This window comes from Emys orbicularis, chromosome 2 (assembly GCF_028017835.1).
Source record: "Emys orbicularis isolate rEmyOrb1 chromosome 2, rEmyOrb1.hap1, whole genome shotgun sequence".
Lineage (NCBI taxonomy): Eukaryota > Metazoa > Chordata > Testudines > Emydidae > Emys > Emys orbicularis.
This window is the reverse complement of record NC_088684.1, coordinates 136,788,782-136,803,123: the sequence shown is the minus strand read 5'-3', so window position 1 is coordinate 136,803,123 and position 14,342 is coordinate 136,788,782. Positions and strand designations below refer to the sequence as shown.

Sequence of the window (14,342 nt, the reverse complement as noted above, 5' to 3'; positions counted from 1 at the left end):
TATAATACATGGGGCATTAATGTAAATGAGCATCAGGCACATGGAGTTGAATGGGATCGATTTATCATATGCTTAAAGTTAAGTACATGCATAAGCATTTGGAGGATTGGAGCCTAACTGTATAAAAACGCAGTCTATAAGAAACTTGGCATAGAGTTTCCTCTTAAGGAAGAATTTTCTTTGAAAATTTGATGGAAATTGAAAGGTTTTGTGAGGAGCTGGTCTTTTAATTTTTTTAAAAAAGAGCCTTTGTAGCGTTTATTACAATTTTGCCTTTTACATGAGCATGGATTGCCACTGACTTGACCTCGTGTAGTAAGTTGCTTGAGTGCAAAGATGGTGTAAACCACTATGTTGATTTGGCAGCGTTTCATACCCCCTTTTCACTGCTGTGAATAAAATGTGCAAGGCATGGAGCAGTAAAGAATCAGATCCAGTGTTGACAGTTGTTTTCAGCCAAACCATTGTGGACTATGAGAAAAAATTCATTAGTTTGATATCATGGTTCTGTTGCTTTTATAGATGTGAAGGCACAGATTCTCCTTTCATTTTTTCCATCTGATCCTTTATTTCTGCTTTATTCACTTTCATAAATGCCAGCAGATCCGATTTTCTTCATTCTTTTCTAGGTGTAATTACAGAAAACTCCCGAGACTGCAAAACTTAATCAATTCTGTAGCAGTTTTACTTAATAATAACAGAGCTTACCATGTTGATGTAATTGATTATTTCAAAAACCCGTGTTCTTATACTCGTCATGTTGCGGTTGTACTTCCTATACTGCAAAAATAAATATGAAAGCATCAGTAACAGGATAAGGGGAAAAAATAAAACAATGATTGGGGAAAAAAGACCTGAAACATTTCAAATAAAACTGCACCACAAATTAGTGGTCTTTGTTAAAGTGAAATGAAGGTATTAGTATAGCAACTGATCTCAGTTTACTATTTATCTCCTATTCGTATCATATTGTATATTTCAAATCCCTCACATTGTATGATATTCAGCCCTTGCAGAGGGAGAGCACAAGGCCTACTGAAGTCCCCCCTTTTATGCTCTATTTTGTGCATTTAAGTGAGACTTCAGTGGTGCATAGGCCTTGTATTGCCTGTCTGCACAGCAGTGAATTTCACCCCTTAGTTGTTGAGTTGTGAATAGCTATTTGAGAGCAGATGGTGATGTTAAGAACATAAGAGCTGCCATACTGAGTCAGACCATGGTTCATCTTGTCCAGGTGGGGTGACCAGATGTCCCGATTTTATAGGGACAATCTGATTTTTGGGTCTTTTTCTGATATAGGCTCCTATTACCCCCCCACCCCCTGTCCCGATTTTTCACACTTGCTATCTGGTCACCCTATGTCCAGGACCCTGGTCTGTAGCAGAGCTTCAGTGGGAGTATACAAAACAGGGCAATTATGAAGTGATCCACCCCTGTCTTCAACTCCCAGCTTCTGGCAGTCAGAGATTTAGGGTCACTCTGAGCCTGGAGTTATGTCTCTGACCATCTTGGCTAATAGCCATTGATGGACCCATCTTCCATGAACGTATCCAGTTCTTTGTTGAATCCAGTTATACTTTTGGCCATCACAATATTCCATGGCAGCGAGTTCCACAGGGTAAATGTTCATTTTAGGGTGACCAGATGTCCCAATTTTATAGGGACAGTCCCAACTTTGGGGGCTTTTTCTTATATAGGCTCCTATTACTCCCCACCCCCATCCCGATTTTTCACACTTGCTGTCTGGTCACCCTAGTTCATTTTGTGGAAAAAATACTTCCTCTCGGTTTTATTAAACCTGCTGCCTATTCATTTAATCAGGTGACCCCTAGTTTTTGTATCATGTGAAAGAGTAAACAGCACTTCTCCATTCACTTTTTTCGCACCATTCATGATTTTATAGACCTCAATCATATTCCCCCTTATTTGTCTCTTTTCTACATACAACTACACACAGCACTATAGGTACTGCAGCCTGCAACACCTACTGTACTGCAATCACAATAGTGTAGGTTGAGAATTTAAGGTTCAGGGACTAGGCCCCAAATTCTGTCCCCCATTCTTGTTTTTCTTTATCAAATAACAGCCATTCTAGATATTAAGCCAGGTCTTCAGCTGATGTAAATCAGCATAGTGCCATTGAACTCAATGCTGAGTTACACCAGCTATGGATCTGACCTATTATTTTTAATGCACAGTGCCTAGAGACTAGGATGACCAGCACCTGTAAATATCTAATGGTACGTCTACACTGCAGCTGGGAGCGAGTCTCCCAGCCCAGGCAGATAGAATTGTGCTAGTGGAGTTTAAGCTAAATATCAGTGTGGACTTTGTGGTTTGGACTGCGGCTTAGGCTCTCAAGCCTAGGAGGTCTGGTGGGCTTACCCTAAGGGGCCTGCAAACACTTACTATCAGGTGTAGCATTACCATAAGTGTTTATTAATATGAAATCATTGGCATTAGTTCTCATAATAAACACAAAGGGCTTGATCCAAAGCCCATTAAAGTCAGTGGAAAGACTTTCCTTGATTTCAATAGGCTTTGGATTGGGCTTTACATCTGGTAGTGTTTTGTGTGCTAAAATAGAAGGTACACACCCCAGGCCTGATTCTGATCACAACCGAAATCCACTTTTCACCACTGATTTCAGTTGGTTTAATTCTGATTGACACAAGTGCAAGTGAGGAAGAATCAGATTTGTAGAGTGTTAGAGGATGCTGTACAAAGGTGACAAAGTAGCCTAAACTCATACAGATCTGAGTTTCTTCCTGTCTTTTTAGGGTCTGGTTTACATTAAAGCCCCTTTACACTATTCTGGCAGAATAAGGAGCCTTAGAATAGGTGTAAAGTAAAGTTCCACTCACTCTAAGGCCCCTTTCCACTGTGGTGGAAAGGGGCCTTAGTACAAATGAGAGTGAGGCCCTTAGAATCTAAAAAATAAACAAAAAACCGGTAATAGCAGGTTTTATGAAAATTAGTTTAAAAGAGATTGCTCCTGGACTGATGTCAAGTTTCTGCCTTTGGCAAATATTTAAGGCTGAGTAAACTTCCCCTTGAAAACTGGGACATATGATGGAAGTGTCATACTTTCACAACACCAAATATAGTAATGTTCTTAGAAAATATGCTGATGGGGGAAGAAACAACAAAAAAGAAGAAACAACAACAATTTGGGGAAAAAATGGTTCTCGTTTTTGTTCATTATTTTTCATGCCAAGATGATTCGCCTTTTCTGGTACTGCGCTGTTTTAGTTAATGGAAACACATTCATCCGTGATGTAACTTCCGAGTGTTGGGTCCAGTGGATGAGAGGAGCATGAATGTGAGGAGATGAGAGGAGCATGAATCAGTAAGCATGAAAGTGTCTATCAGAACTATTATCAGCTGTGGACCTGATCCTGCAAACACAGGTTGCTTAACTTTAAGCCCATTGGTTGCAATCAAGACTACTCTTGTGCTTGAAGTTTAGCACGTATTTGTTTGCAGGATCAGGGCCTTTTTATAATATCCATATTTTACCTACACAGCAGGTTGTGTAACTTACCCGCTACGATTCTCTTGTATTCAAAATCTCCTTCTTTATTTGCAAACCTCTCCTGGCCCATAAATACTTTTGGTGGCCATAACTCTCTCTGCTCCTCTCCATATTCCCTCTGCTCAGGTGGGCCCCAAATCTTTGAAATGCTGCTGAAAATACTTGTTAAAGGTATTGGGGACGAGATGGTGGTCAGGATCACACAGGCTAATGAGCTGATCCTACACACTATTCTGCACATGTGGACCCCTGTGCTTCCACAGAGTCCCACTGAGGCAGGGGCGGCTCCAGGTACCAGCGCACCAAGCGCGTGCCTGGGGCGGCAAGCCGCGGGGGGCGGCCTGCCAGTCCCTGCGAGGGCGGCAGTCAGGCAGCCTTCAGCGGTATGCCTGCGGGAGGTCCGCCGGTCCCGCGGTTTCAGCGGCAATTCGGCGGCGGGTACACCGAAGGTGCGGGACCGGCGGACCTCCCACAGGCATGCCGCTGAAGGCTGCCTGACTGCCGTGCTTGGGGCGGCAAAATACATAGAGCTGCCCCTGCACTGAGATAGTTGGGGGTTCCACCTGGGCACAGTGATTTGCTTGTGTGGAGCAGCTTGTAGGATCAGGGTCAAAGTGTGTCATGTGGCTGGTCCACATTGAGGGTGACAGCCTCCTACTACTACCAGCTAGCTCATATGATATCCTGCCCTGTGCCTCTTAAAGGCACAGCACAGAACCTGCAGCCCAGGGGGATGGAGAAGACTATGGTGGCTAAGTCACCTTTGGGTCCTGCCTGCTCCAGGATGCCTGATATAATATAGATAGCCCTGGGGGTCTGTCTCAGTTATGGCAGCCTTGCCTGGGATTCTGCAGCCCCTGCCCCAGCACGCCCCATAAGCTAGGGCTTAAGAAGGATCTTCAGAGGACAGACTTACAGCTGTCTTCCTCAGTGCCTGCTCTAGGGGAATCCTCCCATAGCTAGAACTGGGGATTTTAGGTCTCCTTCATTCCACTGTAGCGCTCTTATGTGGTGCAACCGGGGAGGGCATGTGGGTTAGCCTCTCACACTAGTTGCAGGGCAACAGAGATCCAGGCCATACACGTATATTGTCATCCAAAAAATGTCAATGTGTTGACGAACATTTTCCAATCAGTCTTACTCGAGATCTATATTTGGCTGTCCATTGTGAATTTCAAATCTTCATAGGGCAGGATCTTCCTTGCTCAAAGTTGGCTTAACTCTGCCCGCCGCTGAAGTCAAGGATAATACTCCCATTTATCTCAATGGGAGCACAGTTAGACCAGTGCTGAGTGCTTTGAAAAATTAAATCCATAGTTGTAGTTGTAAAGGTAAAATGAAAAATGTTTGTCTGAATACTCACCGCAGCATTGTCTACAACTATGTAGACTTCGACATACTTCTTTGCTTTCAGGTATTCCCGTTTCTAAGAAAAACATTTTGCAAAAGATTGTTAGGACCTGTTCCAATCTGCCCCCTTTAGATTCAAGAAAAATATTTTATAATCATATAATCTCTCTCTCTAAATTACTGAGAGTGGAAATGCTGTCATCCCCATTTTACACTTGAGAAGCTCAGGGTCAGATTTTCAAAGGTATTTAGGTGCCTAAAGATGCAGACAGGCACCTAGTAGAATTTACAAAAGCACCTAAGTCAGTTAGGTGCATAACTTCCATTGATATTGTTTGGCACCTAAGTCCCATTGACTAAGCCTAAATACCTTCGTAAATCTAGCCCATAGTTCTTTTTTAATTGAAATTAATTAAATTTTGGCCTTAGATCAATGTGCAACTCGTATTGACCAATAATATTCAAACCTGTAGTGGGTGAACTCAATCCATTGATTCCCCGTTGGCAATTGCATGCTTGTATCTGCAGGCAGAATTTGCCTTTATTTGTGTTTAAAGCTGCCTGCTACTATGTTAATTAACGTTGCACAATACTAATGAAAGATAAATTGGGTTCCCTCCAGCTGTGTACAGGTTTCAACAGCTTGAGTCACATTTCAGATCTGTGATTTCATATTAAAAATGTATACCTGTCAAGGCCACATTTTCAAAATGCCTCCAAAAATGTGTGTGCAAACTGTGCCATTTCCATGTGGAAAATGTGCATTTGCAGATGCAATATTTGCACATTAAATTTGGGCCATTTCACGTGTAATTTGGATGGAACTGCGCATTTTTCATGATTCAGATTCTGATGTAGAGGAGCTGTAACTGAGGATCAGGCCCGTGGTTACGGAAGCTGACTTTAGGATTTTATCTGTACTGATTTAAAACTAAATTAACTGAAAACGGATAATATTTTCCTCCCTTTCTAAGCTGTGGGTCCCAATTAAAACAACAAAGTGTAGCAACCTGCATGGAACTTGGAGGGAGGAGCACAGGTTGCAGAAGAGAAGCGTTCAGAGCAGGCACCAGGAGTCAGTCTGTGTGCACATGGCTAGAATGCTAGTCACAGTTGCAGAATCTCTATAAATAGGTGCTTTAATGCAGAACCCATTTAGTTTTACAAGCACGTAATTCTCTCGTGGAGTTACCCAGCACAGACAACATGAAACACAGATTGCCTCTATTCCAGCAATAGCATGGTGAATCCCTAACAACACCTAAGATCCTGTCTCACATTGCCCTTCTGGGTAGGAATAATTGATTATTTATTTTCAAAATATGGTGTAATTCACCCCTTTATGCCAGAATCACAAAACTAATTCTCAGAAATGTTCTTAGTGATTTAGTTTATCTTCAGGTCAGTACTCACTTCCAGACTGGTGCTGGATCTAGAGGACTTTTTGATAGGATCTTCTGATTCCCAGGTAGTGTTGGTTACGCCGCAAGTTTTTGGGCCTTCAACATCTTCCAGGTTTTCATATTTAAAGACTGCATGTTCCTCGCTGTCTGTGAGCTTCAGGGGTTGGATAAGGTATCTTTGACCATGGGTCTTGAAATATCCTCTATGAAACATTTTTTTAAAACCTTCAGATTAGAATGAAGGTGAGGATCTTTGAGAATCCATAGGATTTTATCAGAATAATGACGACTCACATTTGTGGAGCACTTTTCTCCCCTAGTATAAGGATCACACTACACACCAGTGTAATGGTACATAGTAGAATTTTAACAGCCCTCAGATACAATATACAACAGGAAGTAAAAAATGCCATGACAAACTGAAATTCTAGGGGAAATTAGGTTAGAAAAGTAAAACTACTCAAACTGGAATTAAGCCAGTGGAACAGAATTTTGTTCATGACTTTTATACTGATGAGATCTGACCAGAAAATGGAATTTTGATTCCATGGGAAATTTGATATTTTGGCGTTTGTGTGCATCCTAATTCAAGAAGAAAAGATTAAAATTATGCAGAACTTTTCATTTTAATATTTTAATTGGAAATGTCAAAATGTTTTGTTTTGACATTTGTGATCAAAACAAAATGTTTTCACATTCCGAAATCAGAAGGTTTCATTTCAGTGTGTTAACCTGAAACAAAACATTCTGACAGAGAATTCTGCTGAAATCAATCTTTCCCAGAAAATTTCTGTGTGGATGAAACCCCATTTTCTGAAGGAAAAATATTCCTTTGAAAATTGTTTGACTAATGTTCCCAGCCCTTCAAATTGTGCAATGGAATCTTTAATGGTTACAAAAGGACAGATCTTTGAATTGATTGTCTCGTGCAAAAGACTGGATCTCCATCAACACAGCTCCACCTAACCACCATATTCAAGCACTGGTTCAGCATTGAATGAGAAGATTCAGCATCCCCTGCTGAATCATCAACATAACTTCCTACTACAGCACATCAGTGTTCCTTTAGTTTCCTATCTAGTATTAGAACCAGAGTGAAAATATGCCATTGTACCCCCTCCAAACAATTGCTGATACCCTCTGGCTTTTTCTTATCCTTTTCCCTTTTCTTTATAAACAGTTTTCTTCAGAAGGAGATCTATAGGATAACTACTCAGACCCATTCTCATAGTGATTTCCAGGGGTGGCTCTATGTTTTTTGCCACCCCAAGCACGGCAGTCAGGCGGCCTTCAGCGGCACGCCTGCGGGAGGTCCGGTGGTCACGGCGACCGGCACGCCGCCCCCCGCGGCTTGCCGCCCCAGGCACGCGCTTGCTGCGCTGGTGCCTGGAGCCGCCCCTGGTTATTTCACCCTTATAAAGCTAAACTTTTGAGATCTTACTGATTCATAGCACTGGCTGCAACTGAGACTGTAAATAAAGAGCAAGTGAACAAAAAGCCTTGTAGATTAAAAAGTACATTCTTGTATCATTTCACCATGAAGACCATTAGCAACAATCTTACTTCAAACCACTGCAGGCACTGATGCTTGCTTCTGAGTCATTATCATTTTGGATGTGACCGTCGTAAAAACAGTGGTCCTGTTAGGAAGCAATGATAAATTGTCATATTGGGCCAGATCTTCAGCTGGTGTGAACTGGCTTAGCTCCAATTACATCCGTAGCATTATGTCATGTTTCATTAACTGCGGATATGTCCCATTTGCAGGGCCGGCTCCAGGGTTTTGGCCGCCCCAAGCAGCCAAACAAACAACAACAACAACAACAACAACAAAAGTCGTGATCGCAATCTGCGGCGGCAATTCGGCGGGAGGTCCTTCGCTCCGAGCAGGAGTGAGGGACCGTCCGCCGAATTGCCGCCGAACAGCTGGACGTGCCGCCCCTCTCCGAAGTGGCCGCCCCAAGCGCCTGCTTGGTAAGCTGGTGCCTGGAGCCAGCCCTGCCCATTTGGAGATTATAATTTTTCTCTGAATATTGTAGTTTTTGTTTTATATCAAATCTGAGTACAGTGTTCTGGTCAGAAAGGAGACTGGTACCCCCTCCACCATCCACTTTAATTGCCTATGCTTTCAAAAGGAAATTATGACCTGTGGTACCTCCTGCTTGAAATGGAAATAAAGGGTGACAATTCCCAGGTCAGGTACAGCAGCTCTGTTGTTGGTCTGTTGGCACAAAGGTGCCCTAACTTTGGCAAGTCTAACCAGCGCAGGCTTTCCCTTCCATAGAAGAATCTTCCAGTGGATTACAGCTGCCAAGTTTATTTGCCTTCTGTTGCCCTGATTCAGCAAAGCACTTTTTCATGTACTTAACTTTAAACATGTGTTTCCCATGTTCTCAAAGTTAAGCATGTGCTTAAATGTGGAATAGGGTTAGGATTACCCCTGTATTTAAAGTTAAGCACATGCTTAAGTGCTTTGCAGAATCAGGGGTCAGATTATGTTCTTTGAGTATGACCCCAATGCAGGAAAGCACTTAATTATGTGCTTAACTTTAACACGATTAAGTCCTGTCAAGTCCCATTGAAGCTAAGTCATTAAGAATATGCTTAAAAGTGAACATGTGCTTGAGGATAAAATTTTCAAAGATGCACAGGTGATTTAAGAACCTAACATCCAATAGAGCCAAGTGGGTTCAATGGGATGCCTAAGTCACTTGGGTGCTTTTGAAAATGTTACCCTAACTACTTTCTTGAATACGGGCTTGTGAAATGGCATTTAAACCCACATACAAATGTACTTCTTTTATTGCTCATGGATGCTGGGTTTCACATTACGGTTTAACATCCATTCATCATGATATGTCAGCTTCTTTACAATGAAAGAATCATTGACGAAAGGAACATTATTAGAGAAAATAATAAACAATTGCTGTACACTTCATGCTGATGCTAGGAAACCTGAAAAATGTTTAACCACCGAGCAGTATGAGCAAAGCTGGAATTCCTCAGTCATACAGCGCATCAGACGTCTGTGCAGCATGCCTTGTTTGGAATAATCTTTAACCAAATGCAAACTTCCATTTGGTGAGAGAAATAAATAGAACAATGAGGAATGGCCTCTGTAATATTAAGAGGAGAAATCCTGAAGTCCTTACACAGACTTTACCCATCCAAATTCTATTGTTACTCTTACCTTCTCCAGGACAAAGAATATTTATTTCTGCATTTCAAATTGTAATTGTTAAAAAAACATACAATGAACAATGGCTTAAAATAGAAGAGTTTTGTAGTTCAGTGGGTCAAGACCCACAGACATACAGTTAATTAAAAAAAAAAAAGAACTTGTACAGTGACTGCCTTTGTGCTTATAACTGAGTAACTGATTGGTCATGGTCCAAGGAAGCCATCTGGTATAACCTGTAATACATTTTAATGCATCTGCTGTGTGGGTGGGAGGCAGGGTACGTGTGTGAGTGAAGGTGTGTTTATCTGAATTCATGATCTCACTGAGATTAGGCTCTTTAAATGAATAACATTGCTCCTTTTGTGAAACTAAGTTATGCATACAGAGCCATAGAATGTTTAGTCTCAGTGGGCCCCATTCCCTTTCCTCCGGGAATTGCAGCAGGTCGGGAGATGTGTTCATAAGCTATAGATATGAAGAATGTTTTCTTTGTTATAAAGAAAGCTATGGTTCGGATTCTCAAGTGGTGTAAATCAGTGCAGTTCCATTGAGGTCAAGAAACACAGCCTCATTCACTCATTCATGAAGGCGAGTGAAACTATGTCAATTTATACGAGCTTAGGATCTGGACCTATATCTTCCATTAAAGAGTGGATTGTGCTGTTGCTAATATGCCGGTGAATCCCACATGGAACACCATGTGATTACAGATTTGTAGAAGAGCCTTCATATGTTACCTTGCTCTGAGGGCTTGTTGTCACTTCTAGACCCTCATGTGAGTAATGAGTTTCAGAGTAGTCCTTGGCAAATAGATCCCTGGAAAGAATACAATGGGCCTGTTATTCCAGCTAATAATGATGCTGGAGTAATCAAGGGAAGAAGTAATTACATAATGAGCTTCAAACCATTTTTTAAACACTAGCATGCATAGTGTTGTTATTTTTAGCATCAAAAGACTAGAGAATTAAGGCCGCTGAACAGTTAGGCCTCTTCACAACCCTTATCCAAACAAAGGGAGATTTCTAAAGTCAACCCAAAGCCCATTCATTGTATTAATATAAAATAACTTCCTGAGAGTAAAAGACTATACCATTTTTAAATACATACATGGGCCTGATTCTTTCTTGGGCTACACCTTGGATAGTCATTTGTGCCAGTTCGAAGTGAGTGTGAAACGCTACTATTCTGATGTGTTAGTGCTTTCCACCCACTTTGACTAACATGCAGAGCAATGGAAGATCTGGCTCATCTATGTACAAGACACACACACATATAGAGATTGAACAATACTTTCCATTATTACCCTCTGTTTCCAGTTATTTATAACTTTGTCAAACTTTAACCCGTGGGGATGAAATTGTCCACACTTGGTTCGTAGTTGAGGCTGATTTTTTTTCACTGTAAGTCTATCTACATTTAGAAAGACATACATATAGGTGTAGATACAGAAATAGTAAAACACTAATTGGTCCTGCTTTGAGCAGGGGGTTGGACTAGATGACCTCCTGAGGTCCCTTCGAAATCTGATATTCTGTGATTCTATGTGGACATGATATCCCTGGAATACATTTTTTTAATTCGGCAACCACTGAATACACTGCATTCATTTTGCATTCTGACTTGCTTGCATGCACACTGATCACCAATGACTCAATCTTGCAAGTTTCTGAGCACTCTGGTCCCAGTCCACAAAAGCACTGAAACAGATGCTTAATTTAAAGCAACCAGAGCAGTCCCACAGAAGTCAGTTGTGAATTGGGGCCCAATTCACTTCAGCTAGTACTAATGTTCCAAACCTCTATGAGCAATTTCGACGGATCACCATCTTTTTAAAGAAAGGAAGCTAACACAAAAAGGCTTCCCAATTCCTCTTCCTCTGCTCCCTTCAAATAGTTTGATTAGATTAAAGCAGGGACTAACATTTATTTATTGTTTCTGTTTCTATTTCTATTTCTGATACATTTAATATAAACCGATTGCCACTTTAAGGCATATTTACACAATCTTTAAAAACACGCCACTTAAAACGTACCTAAATTGACACAACATCAAACATAAAGAACTCAAAAGACACACCCAGCCAATGCAAAATAACAATTACACGTTATTTCATGTTTGCTCTGTATGGTCCAATAGTGTTCTGATATTCTCTGTTTTGTATTCTAGCCTCTTCTCTATGTACCTTGTATATACTATATGTATAGACTAAGCTTCTAAGGCCAGGATGTGTTTCTTATTTTGCAATATTAATTCAGAACCCAGTAAGATTTAGAAGTCTGATCATTTGTAAAATGTCAGGACGACTTCTTCTTATTACTATTATAATATTTTTCATTCTGAGAGAGTCTAAGTACCCGCAAACAGGAATCAAAGCTCCACTGCATTAGGCAAAGAACAAACATAACACAAAGACAATCCCTGACACACAAATCTTATAATCTAGGATTTAGACAATAAACAACAGGTTAATTTAGACAAATAAGTAGGAGTGAGAGAACAAAGTTAACATTAGAGGCAGGTATGATTTCATAAATGGGCAGTAATGGTAGTTATAGCAGTGATAGAGGGTGGCCAGCCTAACCAGTGCTATCCTATCTCTCTGTCGGTCTGTCTGTCTATCTACCTATCGCATTTTTATAATTTCTTCCTTATGAGGATCTCAGGATTCTTTACAAATGTGAATACACAATATCCCTGAAAGTCAGTCAGTATTATTATCTCCAATTTACATATGGGGAAACTGAGTTACAGACGGGATCACAAGTCATGTTTGCTGCAACCAAGGTTTTCGAATCCAACAGAAAGCAGCAGGAGCTGCAGGAATGTCGTTACAATCACAACAAATGTCATATATCTGTTTTGGAGTTGTCATGCTAGCCAGGCTCTGCTATAGTGCCACTGATTCTATTCTATTCTATTAAGGCTCTTATTCTGCTGCCATCACTATGATATCTGAGAGTTAAAATTTCAAATACACCCATCTCTTAGGATCCTAAGTCCCATTTGCTTTTAGAAACTGTATCCTCAGTGCTGTATAGTACCTCTTTCCAGTGACCTGGGTGAGAGAGAGTGATAATGTTATAAGAAAAGAAATTGAACTTACTTATTTTTTTCTAGATGAAGTATCACTTTCTCGCCGTTGACTTTAATTTCATATTGCATCCTGTCGTCATATCTTGCCTGCAAATGTTTGAGTGTCATAATGTCGATAGCAATAAGCACCAACCTCACTGTGAATTTACTGGTCTTGAGATGCCAACACCAACTCTGCCACGACAGTAAACCCACTGGCAGTTCTAGACTAAGCATCAGTTTTTAAATGACTTCAATAAATTGAACTCTAAAATCTAAAGTCTGCTCTCAAAGGTACATGTACAGCTCTGCTGACTTCCATAGGAGACTCTACTTCGCTTAAGACCCAATTCTGGAAAGCACTCAAGCACATGCTTAACTTTAAGCATGTGAATAATCCCATCCCTATTAATCCAAGCACCTAAGCATGATCTTAACTTTAAGCATTTGAATTGTCTTAGTTGAACTCAGTGGTATGTTATATCCCTTTCCCGTACCCTTTATCTGTCTTGTCTATTTAGATTGTAAACTTTTCAGGGCAGGGACGATTTACTACTCAGTTTATGCAGTGCCTAACACAATAGGCACTTGGTGGATCACTAGGCACTATCTCAATAATAGTAATAATTATTAAAGTGCTTAAAGTTAAGCATGTGCTTATGCTCTCCTTTGTTGGGGCCTTTATCCATAGATCTCAAAGTACTTTATAAAGTACAGCAAGTCTCACTGCCCCATTTGACAGATGGAGAAAGAGAGACCAAGAGAAGTTAAGTGACTTACTCAACATCCCCCAGCAGGTTGGTAGCAGAGCTAGGAGTAGAACTCTGTCCTGAACCCGACCCACTGATTTGTTCCCCCTCCACCCAAAGGTAGATTTGAGGATGTGGCTGTGCTGCATACTTTGGATCTAAAACTCAACACCCTGAAATGCTAGGTGCTTCTGTTCTACTGTTTTCCACTATCCACCGAGCTCTACTTTTGAGCAAAAAGTGCCACTAATGCCAACTAATGAGTTGGTTTACCCTGTGAATAAATGTATGGTCATGAACTAGGAGGAGACTCACCAATCACATTTAGACTTTGCCACCTACTTTTACTGTGAGACTATCATGGCCTGCCCTTGCAGGGGAATGGATTCAATAGTATGATCTGATGTCTGGATCTAACTTGTCTTGAAAGTTAAGTACACTCTGACCCAAGACAAAACTATCCCATTCCCATGCAAACAAATAAAAAATGCCTCCTTTATTACCCCATTGTTGGGATTTTGGTTTCCTGCTACATCTCTTTTATGTAACGTGTGTAGTTTTTGTGGATATACCACTTCGTAGTCCTTCACCCCAGGTAATTCCCTTCGTGCAGTCCCTAGGGGAAACAAAAAGATTTGTCAAAACAAATGTATTTATTTTTTAAAATTCCACAGTTTCTAAATGCTGTATCATTTTATTTAATTTTCATGCAATTCATAGAATCCTATTCTAGCACTGCACGATTTCGTCTTTTCACAGAAATAGTTCCAGTTAATCCTCCTCCTGTAGCATGTTTCACCTATTATATTTTACTGGGTGTGATTATGTGCATGTGATAGTTGAAAACTTTTCTCTTTTCTGCTTTTGATTGTCTTCTTTTTCTCTCCTTTTGTTCAGTCCTCTCCTACTCCCTGCTCCCATTTTTTATTGGGGTTTTATATAGGAATATGGAATATGTTTTGTTCCTTATGAGAACACTTCATACCAGCTGTTTTGTGATCAATATAGTTGTGTAGAAGGACGTTTGTAGGAGAAAGAGTGGTTCGTAGATT

At 40.7% G+C, this 14,342-nt stretch overlaps 1 protein-coding gene across 1 annotated transcript in view; it reads right to left on the bottom strand.

The window, feature by feature from the left end:
* The window catches only part of LOC135873436 (zinc metalloproteinase-disintegrin-like NaMP), a 44,201-nt gene that overhangs the window by 22,741 nt on the left and 7,118 nt on the right, over positions 1-14,342 (bottom strand). The window contains exons 2-8 of the mRNA XM_065397931.1: positions 13,794-13,906; positions 12,573-12,649; positions 10,207-10,285; positions 7,852-7,928; positions 6,299-6,491; positions 4,899-4,961; positions 709-780 (exon numbers count right to left, since the gene is read on the bottom strand). Coding sequence (XP_065254003.1) covers positions 709-780; positions 4,899-4,961; positions 6,299-6,491; positions 7,852-7,928; positions 10,207-10,285; positions 12,573-12,649; positions 13,794-13,906 — 674 coding nt within the window. The remainder of the gene's footprint in view (positions 1-708; positions 781-4,898; positions 4,962-6,298; positions 6,492-7,851; positions 7,929-10,206; positions 10,286-12,572; positions 12,650-13,793; positions 13,907-14,342) is intronic.